The 19,769-nt window shown below is 46.6% G+C and overlaps 1 protein-coding gene across 1 annotated transcript in view; it reads right to left on the bottom strand.

Annotated features, from left to right (window-relative positions):
* COL20A1 (collagen, type XX, alpha 1) overlaps positions 1 to 19,769 on the bottom strand; it is a 46,185-nt gene that overhangs the window by 7,144 nt on the left and 19,272 nt on the right. Inside the window, exons 18-31 of the mRNA XM_008941603.1 lie at positions 16,060 to 16,202; positions 15,161 to 15,290; positions 14,833 to 14,889; positions 12,013 to 12,051; positions 9,971 to 10,109; positions 8,594 to 8,736; positions 8,121 to 8,230; positions 7,440 to 7,598; positions 5,164 to 5,241; positions 4,485 to 4,571; positions 1,834 to 1,887; positions 885 to 980; positions 338 to 391; positions 49 to 55 (exon numbers count right to left, since the gene is read on the bottom strand). Of these exons, the coding sequence (XP_008939851.1) occupies positions 49 to 55; positions 338 to 391; positions 885 to 980; positions 1,834 to 1,887; positions 4,485 to 4,571; positions 5,164 to 5,241; positions 7,440 to 7,598; positions 8,121 to 8,230; positions 8,594 to 8,736; positions 9,971 to 10,109; positions 12,013 to 12,051; positions 14,833 to 14,889; positions 15,161 to 15,290; positions 16,060 to 16,202 (1,296 nt within the window). The remainder of the gene's footprint in view (positions 1 to 48; positions 56 to 337; positions 392 to 884; positions 981 to 1,833; positions 1,888 to 4,484; positions 4,572 to 5,163; positions 5,242 to 7,439; positions 7,599 to 8,120; positions 8,231 to 8,593; positions 8,737 to 9,970; positions 10,110 to 12,012; positions 12,052 to 14,832; positions 14,890 to 15,160; positions 15,291 to 16,059; positions 16,203 to 19,769) is intronic.

Consider the following 19,769-nt stretch of genomic DNA (forward strand, 5'->3'; position numbering starts at 1 on the left):
GAATGCCCTGTAAAGCAGAATTGCTGGGTGAAGTTGGCATCTGCTTACCATTGTCCTAATTCATCTTGTTACAAGGGACATAAGAAAAAGATGGAAGAAACAAAGTTATTCATTAAAGAGAGCAATCACTCTTATCCCACCATTAATTCCTTTACATCCAGCTCCCAGATAGGTCTTGCTTGTACCAACTGACTCAGTTTCCCTTGGGAAAGTGATAAAACTCCAAAATGAAAGAGTTTCCAAGCAGACAACAGTAACAACTCGATGGCTTGTCAACCTTCCTTGAAGTAGTTCCTGGGACAAATGGGCAATTAGAAGGAATGGTGTCTACAGTTACCTGCACGCCAGGGCTTCCAGTGTCTCCTTTCTCTCCTTTAATTCCTGGTGGTCCCTTGGATGAAAACAGAAGCACATAGTTGGGCACACTGCAGCCTCCTTCAAGGCAAACCCCACCCTGCTGCTCCACACCCACCTCCCAGGTTTCTCCAGCTCTCTGTGGTGCTACTCTACAGCAACAGCATGTCCGTGGGGATTCTGCCATCCCACACAGCAGCCTCCACCTCCACCTCCACCTCCACCCCGAACAAAGCCACAATGGTCATTGCGAAGAAAAATGCCTGAGCACTCCACTGAGCTGTTCTCATGAAAGGCACATCAGGGAGAGCCTGGACAAAAGCAGCTTTTTCCAAAATGACTAAGTGCAGGGACTCGGCAGCATGATCAAAATGATCATCATCTCTCTCCAGTGCAGCTGTCCAGCTGTAAGTGAGGGTGGTGGAAATACACAGATCACGTTTTGGGGGCTTCACTGAGACACTGTTCCAACTGCAAAGAGCAAGGAACAACAACAACAAAAAAAAAAGGCAGTGGAAGAGATCACGTACCACAGGACCTTGAATTGTGATTCCTTGGGAACCTGGAGAGCCTTGCTGGCCACTAGGACCTTCTGGTCCTACTTGTCCAGGTGGGCCTGGCTCACCCTAAAGACAAAGACATGACACGTAAGAGAAGAAAGCAATCAGTGACTGCTCTCCACACGAGCTGCTCTGCACAACCTGGGTCAGCAGGGACCATCTACAGGGTTCAAGATGGGCAGGACAGTGAGGGGATCTCTAGTAACCTCTAAAGGCCTTTGCCTTTTAGATCCAAAGTTCTGGTGCATCTTCTACAGGAAAAGACAGGGAAGCTGTGGAAGGTGCTTTGCAAAGCATGATTTCCCTTCCCAAGGAATGGGTCAGTCCTGTTATCCAAGGTGGCCAGATTTGCATCCATTCTCATTCCTTCCCCAAAAATCATTCCCCTGTAAACAGGTCACTTTCCCAGAGAAGAGGACCAATGGGTTATGCTGGCTCTGCCCTGTGGTGATCAGGGGAGCAGTGAAGTTCAAGTGGAGCAGGACTTTCTTTTGTCCCCAGGATCTGAGGATTCAGACCCAGCTCTTCCTCACGCTCACCTCAGAGCTGCTCCTGTGGTTCTTGCTCTGCTTGGTGCCAGACAGTACCAATCTGTCTGGTTTGGAGGCTTGGCAGCCAGAACAAACAGTGATCATCTCCCAGCAAGGCTGCCTTCAACATTGCTGACCACAGGGATTGCAATATTTCAGCACAACCAGGCTCATCATCTCAACTTGCTAAGCCCAACTGAGCATCTAATTCATAACAAGTGATCCCCTTCTCCTCAGTGAAGGTCCTCAAGGCTCTGTTTGGGCTCTGCTTGGTGCAGTGGACAGGTCCAAGCCTAGGGAGTCCAGCTCAGACCCAGCTGCACGAACAGAGGAACCTGCAGCCCTGACACAGCCTGGAGAAAGAGGTGTTGGTGATTATCAGGACTCACCTTGGGTCCTGGCTCTCCCTGCTCCCCTTGAGGTCCTCTCCTCCCAGGGCTGCCCTGCCAGGAGGACACAAAGCTGCTATTAGGAGTAGCATGATCTTTATTGCAGTGTAACCCAGAGCCTAGGGGACAGAATTTGGTGCCATTTGTTGTGCCCAGTGAAAAGATGTTTCCTGCACTGGAGAGCTCATAGTGAATGGAGACAAGAAGAAAATGAATCAAGTCATCCAACAAACGTGGAGAAGGGAGCAACAGCACAACCCCTCCATGACAGAGAATGTTGCACTCAACTCCATCAAAGAGAGGTGAAGGTTCAACCTTGTCAACCTCCTCCCTCCAACTCCCCATCAAATCTGTGCTGAGACAATGCCAGAGATGAACATCAAGGTACACTTGAGAAGGAAAAGAGGTGCTCACATCTACAACCCTTTGGGACTATGCTGGTTTTTATAATATCATCCCTAGAAGAGGATGCTGAGACTTGGGACAGCCACCAGCTCTAGGGAGACCTGGCTTAGCTCTGCATCTGCACAGCTGCTGGATGGAGAGAAGAAACCAATCTTCTGGCACGAACCAACATTGTGTGAACTTCTGACACCTTCATCTGAAAGTTTCTACTCTTGAATCTAAAAATCAATGGATTTGAATGAAGCAGCACAGGCAGGGAGCTTTGGGAAAGGCGCTTCCAGAAGCACCCCAAAGTTCATTTCAGAAGTCAGAAACACTCATTAAGGATGGTGATAAACAACCAAAGATTGTGTCCCACCTGCCAACTGGAGTTTCAAAAATAGCCACGAGTGCTCCTGTAACTGCAGCAAATGACCAAGGGGTTGGTGGTGTGAGGAGGAGGTCGTGTGTCCAACCCACGTGTGTTCTAACACTTAAAAGAGCTCTGCTCCTTAAAGAGTGGCACTGTGGAGATGTTGAAACCACAGGGCAATGCAGGCTGGTAATTATGCACTTAGGATGTGGAAGCAAACTGTGCTAGTGGAGTGTGCTGTGTAATTAAACTCACAGAGGAACGAGCACTTAATGAGTCTGCAGCCAGAGCTGGGTTCACAGTGGAGCAAGAGATCTGAAACCTTCTCACCTGATGGAGTTTTGATGCGTATTATCCAGGAGCAAAGTGACTGGAGGGGTTGAAACGGGGTTGAAATGGGGTGCTCTGGACAAGCTGTCACGTTTTGGCTGCTTTCTGCAAAGAAGTTTTTTCCCCAAACTTCCAAAAAGCAAAGTTTTTTTGGTAACTGTTTCGTGGTGTTTAACTGGAATATTTTCTCTTGCAATTTAAGCCCCCAGTAAGTCCCCTGTACCCATAATGGATAGGGCAAAATATTGCATTTGCCTTTTACCCCTGAGCACATCTTGCAGGTCACATTCACTGTAAAGAGGGAGATCTTTGGGGACAGACAGGGTGACAATTCTCCCCTTTCTCTTTACACTGTTTCCCCACACTGACACTTACAACACTCCCATTTAACACAGAAACCAGATAGGGTTTGCACTGATTTGTTTGGTTGGGTTTTTTTTAATTTACCTCTTTACACTGTTCCCCCACACTGACACTTAGAACACTCCCATTTAACACAGTAACCAGATAGGGTTTGTACTGATTTGTCTGGTTGTTTTTTTTTTTAATTTATAAAGAGTTTCAGAGCTTCCAATCCATGAAATCTCTACAAGCACTGAGGGTGCCGTGTCCTCCTCTCCTAAGAGGATTAACGTGGCCCCAGGAGCTGCTCAGCCCGTTCCCAGCTGCAGCTGCAGCGTTGCCAACTCACCATCTCCCCATCTCATCAGCATCTGACATCTGAAGGGCACCTCTCAGCCTTGCCCTGACATGAGAATGATAAAGCTCCCTGAGATAGGATTAGAGGAAACGGCCTCAAGTTGCCCCAGGGGAGGCTGAGGTTGTCCCTGAGGAACAATTTCTTGCCCTGGAGGGTTGCCCAGGGCTGTGCCAGGCTGTCTCTTTACACTGTTTCCCCACACTGACACTTACAACACTCCCATTTAACACAGAAACCAGATAGGGTTTGCACTGATTTGTTTGGTTGGGTTTTTTTTAATTTACAAAGAGTTTCAGAGCTTCCAATCCATGAAATCTCTGCAGGCACCGAGGGTGCCGTGTCCTCCTCTCCTAAGAGGATTAACGTGGCCCCAGGAGCTGCTCAGCCCGTTCCCAGCTGCAGCTGCAGCGTTGCCAACTCACCATCTCCCCATCTCATCAGCATCTGACATCTGAAGGGCACCTCTCAGCCTTGCCCTGACATGAGAATGATAAAGCTCCCTGAGATAGGATTAGAGGAAACGGCCTCAAGTTGCCCCAGGGGAGGTTGAGGTTGTCCCTGAGGAACAATTTCTTGCCCTGGAGGGTTGCCCAGGGCTGTGCCAGGCTGCCCAGGGCAGTGGTGGAGTCCCCACCCCTGGAGGGGTTTCCAAGCCGTGGAGATGTGGGGTGAGGGACACGGGGCAGTGGGGACCTGGCAGTGCTGGGGGAAGGGTTGGACTCATGATCTTAAAGCTCTTTTCCAATCTAAATGATTCTAAAATTCTTCATGGAGCCCAGGAACGTTATCCTCATGCCTGAGAGGCCCAAACAACATGAAGCGACACCAGTGAGTGCAACAGACAGCGTGGGAGGGTGAACTTACAGGGGGCCCTGGAGGTCCTGGCAACCCTGGGCGGCCTGAAGTACAAGAGCAGGCAGGAGCTAAGGTAGGACAGGTCTCCTCATCCCTCTGAAACGACAGCAAGCCACAGTGGTATGAGCAGCTGCAGAGCAAGAGGAGGACAGATCACAGGTAACATTTTCAGTGTTTCAAAATTCAATCCTTCATCAGAAGAAAAGCTGAAACTTTCTCTACTGAGAGATTTTTGTGAGCAATCAAGTGCTTTATTTATTTATCAAGTTTTTTATTTCTCTGCCAAACAACAAATTTAGACCAAAAAATACAAACCAGTCCCACCTGAAGTTTGCACAACACACACTAGAAGATAATTTTCTCCTTGCTGAGTATTTATACACTCCAGAAAACAACTCTCTGTGTTGGAAGAAAAGTTGCAAGGAAGAGCAGGGGGATGTTGTGACTCAGGGCTGAGGTGACAGCAAAGCTGTAGAACTGTCAGTGCTGCTGTCACAGCTGAGATCACGACAGGAGGGGCATACACTGCACCAGAATTTTGAGTTTTCTTTCCTTTTGAAGCTAACAGAGTTTTGTGCACTCCCTCCTGAACCTATGGAAATCATTTGCAGTGTCACCTCAGTGCCAGGGACTCGCTCCATCATCCCCAGCTTCATGCCAATTAGCAGAGTGGTCCCTCTTGCCTTACCAGGGCTGGGAGATCACAGCATCTGTCTTCCTCTGCCCCTGTGCTGCTGCACGTCAGCTGCAAAGACTGCAGCTGGAACTGTGGAAAAAAAAAGAGAGTTTGGCAAGAAAGCAGCGTTGGCACACACATCCATCACCAATTCTCACCGTGCTCCAGTGCTAAAATTGATCTTCAGTGATGATTTGACAGGACTCTTCCACGTTGGCCCAACTATGTGCCTGAAAAGATCACAGCATGAAGACCACCCCCAGCCATCGAGTGTTTTCCCAGCCCACAGGTCTCTGTGTCTCACTAAGCAAGTCAACCAGCAGCAATGCACCCTCAAAAGCCAAGTCTCCCACACCTCCAGCAGCAGGCAGGTTGCAAATAATTGGGCCTCAGCAGCACCAAATTGTGAAAACAACTTTGCTTTGTTCCCTTTTAGGGATGCTGAGATAAGAGCCAACATGGCAGCAGCATTTCCCAGGACAGATGTGATCCCCTCCCAAAAACCCCCAGCCTGTCTCTCACAACAGCCACATCTTCTCCTTCTGACTAAGAAAGGAGCTGCACAAAGCCAAACCCAAATAATGAGGCAGAGATTTTTTTTTTTCCTTGATATCATCTCTCATCTTTTCCTTTTCTTCCACTCCACGCATTGAACAGGGAGAAGCTGAACAACCCGGGGAGTGTGACATGCAGCATACAGATAGAGATGAACCCTGGAGCAAGGGGCATTTAAAGGTATTTTAAATTAAATAAGGCTCCATGATAACCAGTAATGAGACTCTCTGTCTTCTCAAGGGCAGCAGAGCTGTGGAAGATGTGAAAGTTGGCTGGATTTGAAAGGCAATGGGAGCAGGGATGGCACGAAGCTGTTCATTACTTTGCTAGATCTGTCTAGCTGAGCTGCTAGCAGGGAGAATTTGGGATGAGGAAAACAGATTCCTGCCTCATTGGCTACAGGCTTGTGATTGATCACCACAGCATTTATTTAGGAAATAAGTAAAGATTGCCTGAATACCACTGTTTCCTTGGTTTGCTCCACAGCTTGACCCCATATCTGAGAGGCAACACCAGTGCCTGCTTTTTCTGTGCATATCCCAGGAATCTGCTTCTCTCTGTGCAGCTGGGGAGGCGTGTGGGACAAACTGTTCTTACTGTGCTGCTTTCAGGCAAGGGAAGCTGTAAAGTCAATGGATGTGCTGCTTTCCCCTGCACTTAAGATCTAAAAGTAGAGCTGAGGAGTAAAACTAAAATGGAGAGGAGAGAAAGGAAAAGGGGGAAGGGGGAAGAAGGAAAGGAAAGGAAAGGAAAGGAAAGGAAAGGAAAGGAAAGGAAAGGAAAGGAAAGGAAAGGAAAGGAAAGGAAAGGAAAGGAAAGGAAAGGAAAGGAAAGGAAAGGAAAGGAAAGGAAAGGAAAGGAAAGGAAAGGAAAGGAAAGGAAAGGAAAGGAAAGGAAAGGAAAGGAAAGGAAAGGAAAGGAAAGGAAAGGAAAGGAAAGGAAAGGAAAGGAAAGGAAAGGAAAGGAAAGGAAAGGAAAGGAAAGGAAAGGAAAGGAAAGGAAAGGAAAGGAAAGGAAAGGAAAGGAAAGGAAAGGAAAGGAAAGGAAAGGAAAGGAAAGGAAAGGAAAGGAAAGGAAAGGAAAGGAAAGGAAAGGAAAGGAAAGGAAAGGAAAGGAAAGAAAAGGAAAGGAAAAAGGAAAGGAAAAAGGAAAGGAAAGGAAATAGAGCCCCCTAGGCTGGTACCAAATGTTTGAGTTGTTTTTCCAAGTACCAGCTGACAAAGAGCCTCTATACTGAAGATTATTCTCCTGTCATTTGCATGTTGGAGACAAGCCCAAACACACTGGAGTCTGAGGCACATCCAGCCCCACTGCCTTCAGCCCCTGGCATTCCTCCCTCGGTGTGATGTGCACAACCTGCCCTTGCAGAAGCAATCCCCAAACCCTCCCCAGCTCCTCAGCATCCTAGCACAGGATCCAGCCTCCCTCGGTCCCAAAGGCACCTCGGGGACACGCTCAAGCTGCTGCCTCTGATCACAGACCTCCAACAGAGGTAGGAAGCGAGGGGGAGAAACACCACACTTGGAAGACTCATTAAAGCCTTTTAAAACAACAACAAAAAAGCCTTTTTCAAAAGAGATGAGTGGGACCAGGGCACAGGCGTGCGTCACAGCCGCCGTCGGAGGCGTTTAGAGAGAAAACGATGCGAGGTGGAACTTCTCTCCATCTGCCCACCCCAGCCAGCTCCAGGTTGAAGCCCTCCTGATGTGCTGAGGTCCCCAGTGGGCACTCACCGATGCTGAGCCACTCCTGGGTCCCCTGGTCCTTGTCACCTTTCCCAGCATGACGAAGCCGGCGGTGGAGATGCTGCCGATGGTGTTGATGGGTTTCTCGGCTATTTTCTTACAGTCCAGATAGAGTTTGATCTTGAAGTGGCTCACAGCCACGTGCACCTGGGCAGCAGGTGGAGAGAGGTGGGTTGGAGCTCGGCGATGGGCTGAGGGAGCCTTTTAAAGACAGCAAGGCCTTCTGCCCAATTCCCAGCCTGCTGCCGTTACTGGTGCGATACCTTTGGTCTGAGGACATCGGTGGCCAAAACCCACCCCTGTTATGAGTGATAAAGTGGCTTTCACACAAGCCTAGATGGTTTTTTTCCATCCTTTCAGCACTAAATGGTCACCAAAATCCTAAATTCTAAAAAAAAAAAATTGATTTTCCAATTTTTCCTGCTATTAACACCTAAAAAAAAAAATCCCTCAGTCTTGGTGTTTCTGGGGGAAAGATTAGCAATCAATAAATGGAAATCATATTTTGAACACAGGATGGACCTTAATTCTTTACAATTATGGGTGCAAAAAATGGATGCAAAGCATTTGTATAATCATGGCTCACTCTGAACAATGCACATTGATGGCATGATACTCCCAGACCAAAGTGAGATCGTGAGCCACGTTTCTCCCTCCTTTGATAAGGACCTTATGAAAGCTCCCATAGAAAATCTTCTTCACTTCCTGCTGGTCAAAGGAGACTTCCTGTAAATCAGCCTTGTAGTCATGATTGAAATAGGTCAAGGATTTCTTGCTGGCTACAGGGAAAAGAGGACAAATAACAGCTTAGAATTAGAAGAAAAAGTGTTTTCACCCATCTAGTGAACAATAATAAATAGCATTGAACACGGTGAAAGTTTTCATATGTTATAATGAAATATTTCCAACCAATGGAAAAGATAAAAGATATATAAAAAATAACAATGAAAATATGTCCTTTAATTGCACTAGGCAGTATTTAAAATGCAAGATCAGCAGCAACAACAAAACTTCCAAAAAAAACCCCAGCTGCTCTATAACAAAACCATTAAAACTTCCCCAGCAAATACCAAAATGAATTCTGCTGCTCACAGAAATATGTGCAAATACCTGAATTTAATGTATTCAACATGAAACCTTACGGTCAAGGTTAACACCAAGAAGGGGCTGGAAGTCCTCATCTGTTATTTGCCACACAGCAAAGGGTTCCTTGGGGGTGTCGGGCAGGAGGCGCAGGAGGATGCTGATGGTGTGCTCGGGTGGGATTGCAAAGAGGTGGACATCACTGCAACAAGACAAATCGAGCTTAAAGCACCAAGAGCCAGCAGGAAACATCCTACAGACAGGGCTCATCCATCACTTTCCTAGGGTGGACTGGAAAAGCTTCACCCCCATGAGATAAACATGATTGACCAGGACCCTATTTTTGAGTGATGAGCCCTCAAAGGACTTCTCATGCCAGGGGATGAGCTTGTTGCTCACATGGAGCAGTTGGTGTCAACCCCTCACTGCCAGAGCTGCCTCAGGGGATGCCCAGACACAGCCAGTGCAGCTTTGATGCTTTTCAAAACAGAGCCCAGTGGCAGCTGACAAAACATCCCTGTCAGGCTCCAAAACACTCCCCGGGTCTCTTCCTCAAGAAGGACAAGTGCTCATCACGAACCACGGGGTAAATCCTTAAGCCCTGGCAGAAATTGGTGTAAGGACCCTTCAAGGGTACTCATCAAGCGCACAGAAAACCCCCTCTGGGTCCCCACATCCCAGCTGCAAAATCTGGGCTGGGTGCTGGAGCTCCTGAGCAGCTTCTGGCATGACCCAGCTCCCTCTGGAGCCACTGCCAAACCCATCAGGGCACCTTGGGCAGGAGCAAGAGGAGACAAGGCAGCAAGGAAGGTCAAATTGGTTGTGCCTGAAATGCATCTGTAATCTGAAGCAGGATCTATTTGCATGGGCATATACACAACTCATCAAGCATCTTTTCAGGACTGATTCATAAGTAATGGCATGTTCTTATTTCTCTTTCTGAGGGAGAAATGACCTTGGAAAGGAGTATCTACCAGCTGAACAGAAGGATTGGCCCATAATTTTCTGAGTGTTTAAACCAAAGAGTTCTTTGAATCTCCCCCACTCTATTTACTCTAAGAAGATTTGCTTCTATGACTAAGATTAAACCAAGCTAGTGCTTCAATAATTAGGCTTTAAACAAATAGCACTGAATGGCAGGAGTCAGATCATTCCTGATTTATAGCCATAAAAACTGAGTGAGATCATGGGAGCTGCCTGGCTCCCCTATTTTGTCTCCTGAACTTGTATGTGACACGTTCCAACTCATCTTGAGGAAAGTCAGAGGTTAATTTCTTAACATATTAAGGAAAAATACCCTGGCATTCTTTTCATTCTACCTATGGTTTGAGTTAGCTCATCATCTTTATCACTTCCTTCATCTCAGCAGTGATCTCCCTTTGCTGTGAGCACGGCCAATGTGATGGAGATGACACCAGTCACAGCTCTGCTCCCACCTGGTCCTCTGGGTGAGCTGGGTGTCTCTGAACAGGGTGAAGGTCCTGGAACCACTGAACACAAAAGGCTCCATAGCTACGCCTTTAATGGAGGCATATTCCTTCTCTACTAAGCCAAAAACTTCCATCATATCAAAGCCTGGACAAGGAAAAACAGAAAAATAAGTGATTAGAAGAATGCAAATGAAGTGTTGAGTGAAGAGAGGGTAGGATTAACCTCTAGCTCACATGGAGAAGGCAACAGGAGAACACACCATGGCAACACGACAGCAGCAAGGCTGTGTGAGCTCACTGGAGACCTGGAGAACACCCCACAAGTGGCAGCCAAGGAAAAGAATTTGTGGCTGTACCCTCAGTCCATGTCTGCTGCAATCTCCTCCTCTTGGAGGAGAGTAGACTGAAGATAGAGACTTCCACAACTGTGTTTTCAAATCTTCAGGTTGGAAGAAACAACTGAGGAAGCAGTCGCTCCAACTATTTCTCCTTTTCAACTAGATGCAAAAACATTATCTTCAAAAGCCATGGAATCAGTCCAGTAATTGCTAGCAGGGAGAGAGAATTATTCCTGCTCTTAGATGCCTTATATGTAAGAGCCAGAAAAATTAAGAAAGAACTTGAAAACAGAAGCATTTCCATTTCTCTCTATTTTCACACGATCTGCCTGATGTGCTCTGCAGAGATTCTCTGCTGACACCTCTGACATCTCCTTCTCAGCTCATGCAGCCTCATCTCACTCTTCCAGCTCATCATCAAAGCCCCAGATCATTTTCTCATTTCAGCTTTCTGTTCAGTAAGACAAGATCTTGCAGTTGGGATTCTTTTCTTTTAGTTTATCTGAGTTTGCAGCAGGCTGGGATGAATCAGATAGCTCATTAGCTCATTCTTTAACAAAAGGAAAGGCTACAACTTCATTACAAGTGGTGCTTTCAGTCTGGATTTCCTCACCCCTTCACCATTTAAAGTCTTCTGCAGTCTTTTGGCTCGAGTTTTTATTTTGCCTGAAGGTTGGTCCAGAGTGCTGCATTTTTTAATTTATTTTTTTTTTGTTTTCCAACAGTACTGGGGAGTTTGCCAAAAGAAATTACCTACTTGAGAGCCATTTATCTCTGCTACGAAGCTTCTGGCACTGGAATTTCTTTTAAAGCATGCAGGAAATATGGTAAAGTTTGAAAAGAAATTCTAAACATATTGTAATATAATCATAATTATCATACCCTGAACCTGCCACGTAATGGTTTCAGTGAGCTGCTAAGGAACTGGGCTACTCCTGCCACCTCTGTCAAGGAGGAGAGGGAGAGGTCAACATTTGTTGGTAGCTTTATGGTTTGATTGATTTGGTTTCTCCATCCACAGGCAGGACAATGATGCTGAGAGCCTCCAGGGCAAGGATGCACATCCCTGTGGCTGCCAGGGTCAGGGCTGGGAGCTCAGCAAAGATGAAGTGACCCAGCCACGAGTAACAGCAGAGCTGAGAACTGAAGCCTGTTTCTCCCTCTCAACCATATCACCAACCTCTCTGGGCAGGAGGGGGTATCACTTTGTGGGCAGAACTAATTGCTTTCTAAGTAATTAATACACAGATCAACCCCAACAGCATCAACAGTGGTTGTGGGGTAGGCAGGAGAAATGGGAACTTGCCTCCCTAGCCAAGTCTGTCCAGCCTGACTGCAGAGAGCTCTCTGGGTGTCTGCACCTACTCTGGAGGATGCAAAGGTGGTCTTGGGACAGAGTGAGAGTTCTTCAGGGAGTTAGGAACTGAAATCCTCTTGAAATTCAACAGCTGGTTGAAGCTGAGCTTCCTTAAGGCCAGTGAAAATCCTGGCCTGGAGCACCAGCAGCCAAGAGCAGAGCTGGTGGAACAGCAGGGACATACCAATGCAGTTAGTGCAGAACATTCTTCTAACTGATCAAGAACATTTTCCTGTTCTCAGACTTCTCCCCTTTCCCTCAGGACAGGGAAACCATTTCCCCCTGCTCAGCTTTTGCATATTTCCCAAGAGTTCTCACATCCACAGCCCAGCACCCTTTCTATGCTGCTGTACCTCGTATGGAGCCTTTGGTAGAGCTGATGGTGGGGCAAGCTGTGAGAAGAGAAGAGAAGGGAAAAACTGTTAGGGAAAAAAAAGACAGTAGAGAATTTTGGAAGCAAAATGAACACACTTCTTCTAGGTAAAGCAATAAAAACACAGCAGAACTTAGAATGTTCTACAGCTTAATTCAGAGTCTGAACTTTAAGCTTATTTAGATATAGATGGGGAGAGACAGGACTTATATTTATGCAAATAAAGGTTGTTCCTTGGCTTGTCCATCACAGAAATAAAATATTTTATCATCAAATATCTTCCTGTTCCCTCTCTTCCAGCTAACTCACATGGCACCTTATGATCTGAAACACAAGGAAGCATCGTGTGCTGCAAGTCTCTCTTTAAAAGCAGACATCAAAACCCTAAATTCTTCTTGTTGTTGTGGAAACAGTGCTTTTATTGCAGCCTGTGCCTTCATGGTGCTATAAAATAAAGATATCTGCAGTCCCAAATGTTGTACCTGAAACTCGAGATACACACAGCAAAGAAAATCCATCCCCCAGCCTGGGAGTTTGGCTCTTGAACTCTTTAGGGAACCACAAAGAGTTCTGGCAAAGTTTTGCAGTTTGGTTTTTAGAAATTTCCTTGATGAGTCCTCTAACAGGGCACAGGGAAACAAAACCAGAGGAGGAAAAAGCAGGACATGCAGCTGGAACATGAGGCACTATGGTTAGAAGCACTCTCCATGTAAAAGGCTCAGGTGAGGGGGTGTTTTAGGAAGCAGCACACGATTGCTCCTTTCAATTATCTGCTGCCATGTAAATCCCAGGCCACGGGTGCCAGATGGAGCTGGGACAAAGGGAATGCTTGATGCAAAATGAGAAACGTCCCCGAAAATCAAGGACACTTGACAAGATGGGCTGTTTCATAAATGGTTTTCTAGGTCAGGAGTATAATAGAATCGAGCAGATCGTTTTGCTGAGGCTTCATGACAGCCTTGCTAGTGCTGTTCTGGCATCAGTGGCATTTCATACCTCCCCAGAAAAGCAGGGCTTCCAGTTTGCCATCCCTAACTTCTGCAAAATGTATAAAAAATAAAATAAGGGAGGGTGCCTGACCCCCCTTAGGCACCTGAAAAGGCACCTGAAATTGCTAAGCCTATAGAAGCTGCAGTGCCATTCTTCATGATTGAGATATACATCCAAGAAAGGGCATCCAAACCCATGGCTTTGAGAGTCATCAGGCTGCTGAAGCCAGGAGCTAAAGCACAAAAGACTCACAAGGTGCTGTGGCCTCCTTTATCCGGCCTGCTGCATGGTTTTATACACACACAGACACCACAATTCCTGCAGAATTTGGTATACAACTATTGAAGAGATCTATGGAAATGAGTTAAGAAATCAGTTCCTGAAACTTGAGCCTCGAAACCATCTCTGAGCTTGACCAGCCCCTGGTTGTGGAGCAATGTCCTGCAGCCAGGATGATCTGGCTTTATGCCTACAAGCTATATCCTGATCTTCCCTTTTCCCTTCCAGAAACCAACCAGCTCTCCAAAGGTGAAACTTGGCTCAGAACTGAAGAAAAAGAAAAGAAAACAACTAACCAATCCCAAAGAAATCTTCTCAAAGTCATATAAGCAGGCTAAAAACTTGCCTAGCTGACAGATATCTGACTTTCTTGCTTGGGGGTCGGGGAGCTCCTCCTGACCCTTGCTCAGACCCCAGGTTCCCTCTTGCTGACATCCCTGGTGATCCTCAGCTCCTGCCCAGGCTTGGGTAGCTCAAAGCTCTTTGATCTGGCAACGCTGAGCTGAGAGGATGTGCAGCAGAGCCAGGGTGAGGATCCCTGACACCAGCAGTTTGCTTTTCTGCTTTGAAGATTTTTTTTTCCTAGTCTTTCCAACCTAGGGTTCCTGCTGTCTTGTTGTTCTCTTTGTTTTCTCCCCAAGTGCAGTTATTCACCGAACAATAAACATTCACTCTTGGAACATCAGAGCATTTCTTGCAATAATTTGGTGACCTATTAATATTTGAGTCTTTTCCTGCATATCAAACAGTTTTCTCAGCATTATTACATCTCATCCCCACTTGGTAAAAGGACTTACTTTATAAAACATACAGAATTTAATATTTCTCCTATTATCTTTTCAGCTATGAGAGCCAAACAACCAGATTAGATTCTACAAGGTGACTCAGCAACCTTAGGGGAGGATTTTCTACGTGGAAGTTCACAGGACTTTTCCATGGTGGTTTGAACAGCTGTAGATTTCCTCATTAAACCTCTAGAAAACTCACTCTGATGTGTTCTTTGCTGGGTACAAACTAATATTTTCTCCTCTAATTCACTTCATCCCTCCTTTGTGGCTCCCCTCAACACATTTTAAGACTGAAGCTTTGTTTAGAACCCTTTGAAACAGACAGGAAAAGGCATTATTGCTGCAATATCTCTAATATTTGCTTCTGAACAGCTTTTTATAACCCCATTAATTCAACAATTCTCGCTAATCCATTTCATAATTTGTTTTAGATCAGCATATGAGAACATATGCTCATTAAATTTAATAAGGGACTTTACAAGGAACCTCGATTTAAAACATGTCATCATTCCCTTTGCTCCATTTTGGTCAAGTTGTGCAGAAATCCTCTAAAATTACTATCAGTCTCTGTACCAAGTGAGGGATTTTAGAGGTTTTGTGGCTTCTGGCTGCCCTTGGACAGTCCCCAGAGGCACCTGTCAAGAAATGATGTACTCCCTCCAGCCTGCCCTGCAGAGCTCCCCCGGTGCCATTTGTTACTGAACAAAAAAACCCAAATGAAAACTTTATAGGAGGTGATTTACCCTCTGCTTTGGATGGAATGAATCCTCGTATTGAAGGGAATTTAGACAACACAGGAGCTGGAAGAGAAAGCAATGCACACGTGAGCACTGTTACCCAGGACAGCTCAAACCATCCTTCCTGGTCATGCTGGAATTATAAATAATTGATAAAAATGAAGCTGAGGGAGAATTTTCCCTTTTCCTGGCTGGCAGTCTGCTGTGCTGAGCACACCCCTGGCCTTGGCCACAGCCCCGTGGAACCGAGGACCTTGCTGCTGGGCAGACGTTGGCTCGAGACTGATGGATGGAGGGTTGTGAAGCCCATGCACGTGTTGACTGATGGACTCACCCGTCCGGCCCGTGGTGGACGTGCTCTCACTCTCTCCTGTGTAGTGGATGGCAGAAATGATCACCTTGTAGGCTCGATCAGGCAGCAGCGACTGCAGGGTCACGCTGCTGCTTTTGCCAGAAGCCATGATCTATAAGGGGGTGGAAAAAGAGCCAAACATTTGGGCAGGTTTCCCTGTTATAGTTCTTTCTTACAGCTCAGAGTTACAGGGAAGGGTTTTAGTGGGGCAGTGGGGCTCAGGGCAGCATCCCTGCTTAGTTCAGGCAGCAGTGAGAGCAAGCTGAGGAAGCTTGGACAAGCTGTGGCCAAGGGAAGGGCATCTCCCTGCATAAAAATCCCAATTTTCCCTGTGCAAATAGGTCACAAGTGCCTTAAAACATGGGAATCGGTGTGGGTTTGGGTAGAAAATCTGGGGTTTGGAAGGTTAATGGTTAACCTCCCTAAAGTCAGAGGAGTAGCTGGTTTATCCTCTTCTGTGCCTCTTCCTCCAAGAATTCCCCACCTCAGTTCAGGAGGTGAGAAAGCTGCATTATTAGCAGCTTTAATGGATACAAACATCTTAATTACAAAGCAGCCTGAAGAGGTAGAAAATTTGGGGTTTGGAAGGTTAATGGTTAAAGTCAGAGGAGTGGTCTGTTTATCCCCTTCTATGCCTCTGCCTCCAAGAATCCCCCACCTCAGTTCAGGAGGGGAGAAAGCTGCATTATTAGCAGCTTTAATGGATACAAACATCTTAATTACAAAGCAGCCTGGAGAGATTTGTTTTGGTAGCCCTGCAAACCAACCCTCCTTATGGTAAACACTTCTGGAGTGAGCAGAGAAAGGTCCCCATGGTGTGAAACCCTCCCCGTGTCCCTCTGGTCCTGGGTCTGTCACCTCCAAAGGAGCTGGAGACTTACTGTTTGCTGAGCACCAGCATCAGCAACAGGGCTGTAGGTGATTTTGTAGTGCTGGACCCGGCCGTCGGGAGGGGTCCAGTGGACCTGGAGGCTGGTGGGGGTCTCAGAGTCGATGAAGAGGTTGGTGGGTGGGCTCCGGGAATCTGCAATGAGGATTGAAGGTGGGCAGCATAAAAGGCCAGGGAGCAATGCCCACGAACAGGGTGAGCAGAACTTGCTTCCAAGCTCTCTGCTGTGGTGTTAATCAATACTCAGAGTGGAAGCAGTCCACCTTGGGGACCAGGCAAGGGAGAAAATAGATCCTGGAAGGATGAGGATTGACTGAGTGCAACACAGTACAACTCAAGCATTCAACAATACAAATCCTAGGACCTGGGAAAAAAATCTTGGAAGGAGAAAGAAGTCCTGGAAGCACAAAGAAAAGAGATCCTTTGTATACATCTCACACAAAGACTGAACAACACCCTTCCATAATGACCCAACCTGCAATTAGATCTCATCAAAGATCTGGAGACAAACATCTTGATTGCTGGTTAAACTTGGATCACACTTCAAAGTTAACCCATCATCATTTCTAATATTTTCCACCTTTTTCTTTTGGTTTTATTCTAAAAAAAACACCAGAGCAGCCAGCACACAGCAGCTCTGTCTGGTGTTTCTCAGTGCTCAGAGACTGGAGGAGAGGATCACAGATGGTGCCTGAGCAACTCTCCCTCTCCTGGCCCTGCACTGCAATGCATGGAGGGACCTCCAACAGCTGATGGGCTGAGCTGTGGTCAGCCAGAAGAGGGTTTCCCAGAGAGCAAAGCTGAGCAATCTTTGTGTAAGTTCATTTCTTTCCCTGGGGTCCTGCTGTGTAGCAAACTGGACTTGGAGACAGAGGCTGTGATGCTAGAGTGATTTCTGTGAGCAGGGGCTGGGGGACTAAACCCACCCGAGGTTCAAACAAGGGGCTCAAGAGCATGCAGACATCTCCTCCTGGAGCTTGTTTCCAAGCAGTGTTTTGCTCAGCTTAAAGGCATGTGTCTGGCCTTGAACCTATGCTGGTGAGAAGTCACAGAAGCCTTGAACTGAGAAAAGGAAGCATTTTATTCAGAAGAGACTAAAGATGATGGGTGAGCCTTAAAGACAGTCAAGGACACCCACCCAGGCTGTGAGATTTCTATGCTGCACTTCTACCTGCAAGACTCTTCTGCCCACCCAGCAAAGTCTAGGGTGACCTTCGAGCACAGGTTGAATGAAGATCATTTGCATCCTCATTGATCCTCCTTCCCTTTTCTGTACAAAATGAGCTTGCCTTTACTGAAGCTGAACCAAGCCTGCTAGCAGCTGATTCAGGCTGGAGGCTGTTGCTGTGCAAGGTAACGTGCAGAAGAAAACAAGTGTGGGAGGTAAAGTCACTTCAACAGCACTATTCTTCGTGCCCCTTTGCTGGCAGCACTGGCTGTTTCCTTCTGCTGAGGTAAGTGGAGACTCTGTTGAAGTGAGCTCTAAAGGGAAAGTTAGGGGAAGTCTTCTGAGCTGGGTTTATTCTGGAAAGCCCCCAGGCCTTGCAGAATTTGATGGCATGGATTTGACAGCCAGGGGAAAGGTCACCTCCTGAAGCTGCCCAGGAGGATAGAAGCATCTCTGGCACAGAGGACACCATCTGTGTCTCCGATTACCTCTCAACCCTCTGCTCCTCCAGAGGAGCAAGCCCAGCTTGCTTCCTCTCAGGTCTAACCAACATCACGGGCACATTCCCAAATGAGAATAAATCATCATCAAAATCTGCATCTCAATGATTCTATGCGTCAGGCTTTGTCCCCCACTGCCATGGGCTGGAGCTTCTTCCCCACGTCTCAATCCCTTTTATTTGCTGTGCTAGGAAGAGCTCGTTGAGGAGCTGGATAAAGAACCTGAAGATGTTTCTCAGCCCCAGGCTGGAGATGCTGCTGGCACAGCTTAGCTAGAAGAGTGGGGCACATAAGCACTTTGTAATCCACTGCAGTGGGAAGTCAGCCAGGGTGGCTCAGCCCAGCTCCAGCAGCAGGTCCCACCCAAAAACTTCCAAGAGACACGTTCTGAGCAGATGGGGAGGGGTAACATGGCCAAATTTGTGAAGATCTTCCTAAGTTCACATTTACTAATTTCTGTTTCATCTTGCCTAAACTGAGGGACTTGCTTGATGGCTCCATGTCTGTGGTTCTTATTCTGGTGGACCCCACAGGCCACATGGGCTGTCCTGTTCCAGTCTGGTCCGTTTGACCCTCTGCCTGGCAGAGCCCATGGTAGCAAACAGCTGAGATTCAGGACCACAGCTGGAATGTGGTGGCTTCACAAGGAACAACTCCTCCCCTGGGCCTGGGACACAGTGCAGCTTCACCTTAAACTCTTGGGCAGGACTTGAGCCAAGCTGGGCAAGGATGGGGAGCAACACCTAAACTTTTATGGTATTATTCTGCTCAAGTTCCTTTTCCACAGCCTGGATGAAAGACCTTTCCCTGGATGAAAGACCTTTCCCTCAGAACAAGAGGTGTCAGCAGGATCAAAAGCCACCTCTTCCAGCATCTTCCAAGGACCACTACTGAGCAACATCTCACGTCCCAGCAGCTCCCTCTCCCAACGAGCATCTTCTGCACTCCCACTGGCTTACATGAAAGGTTTCTATCTGAAGTACCACTAACGTTGTCTATCAATATGACACAGGATGGTTGTGTAGAGCCTTTGGTGAAGGATAAGGGCTTTGTTACACTTGACAGTTTATAGTAACTACTGAAAGGAGAGCTCTTAACCCAAATGAGGCTTCAGAGAGACAAGGAGAAACATCAGAACCATGGATGATCTCCAGAACCATGGATGATCTCACCAGAACAATGATCTCGCTCCGTGTAGTTAGTCAAACAAATAATAATATTTTTTATAAAAGACTGAGGACCTGAGTTTATCCAGCTACACATCTTAGCTCCCAAAGTAATTTTTACTCCCTCTTGCTCTCTCTGAATATTTAATTACACCATTGAAACTTAAACATTAAGTACTGACCTATCGCTCCGTATAGTTAGTCAAGCAAATAATACTATTTTTTTATAAAAGACTGAGGACCTGAATTTTTCCAGCTACACATTTTAGCTCCCAAAGTAATTTTCACTCCCTCTTGCTCTCTCTGAATATTTAATTACACCATTGAAACTTAAACATTAAGTACTGACCTAGATAAGAAGCGACCTGCACAATACCACTGTCTCCAACTTTAGTTCCTTTTCCAGCCATTTCTTTATAAACTCAAGTTCATAAAAACTTAACTTTGGGGTTAAATCTCAACTGTAACTCTGGGGCAAATTTTCTTCCTGCCAGGATGAAGAGAAACCTCATCCCAAACCTACCAAATGACACGTCACTGTGATGAATGATTTGGGTTTGAGAGGATGACATTGCTGATGAGCTGTTGGCTGTGAGGGACAGGTGCCTGCAGGATCCCTTTAGCATAACCCATTTGGCCTTGAAATGTGGTTTTTGGGTGGGGTGAGAGGGATTAGTGGGCCTGAACAAAATTAACTTGGTGTTCTCACCTCAGCCCCAGGGGAGGAACGTGGCTCCAGCTCCATTTCCAAAGAGCATCGCTCTGACCTGGCTTTTTTTTTTTTTTCCCCTTAACCTTCAAAGAAGAAAGTATTCTGGGGAGGATGAAGGACAGGGAGAGAATCTTGTGTTACCAACAGTTCCTCCTG

The sequence above is a fragment of the Merops nubicus genome, unplaced genomic scaffold, assembly GCF_000691845.1.
Source record: "Merops nubicus isolate BGI_N331 unplaced genomic scaffold, ASM69184v1 scaffold15535, whole genome shotgun sequence".
Lineage (NCBI taxonomy): Eukaryota > Metazoa > Chordata > Aves > Coraciiformes > Meropidae > Merops > Merops nubicus.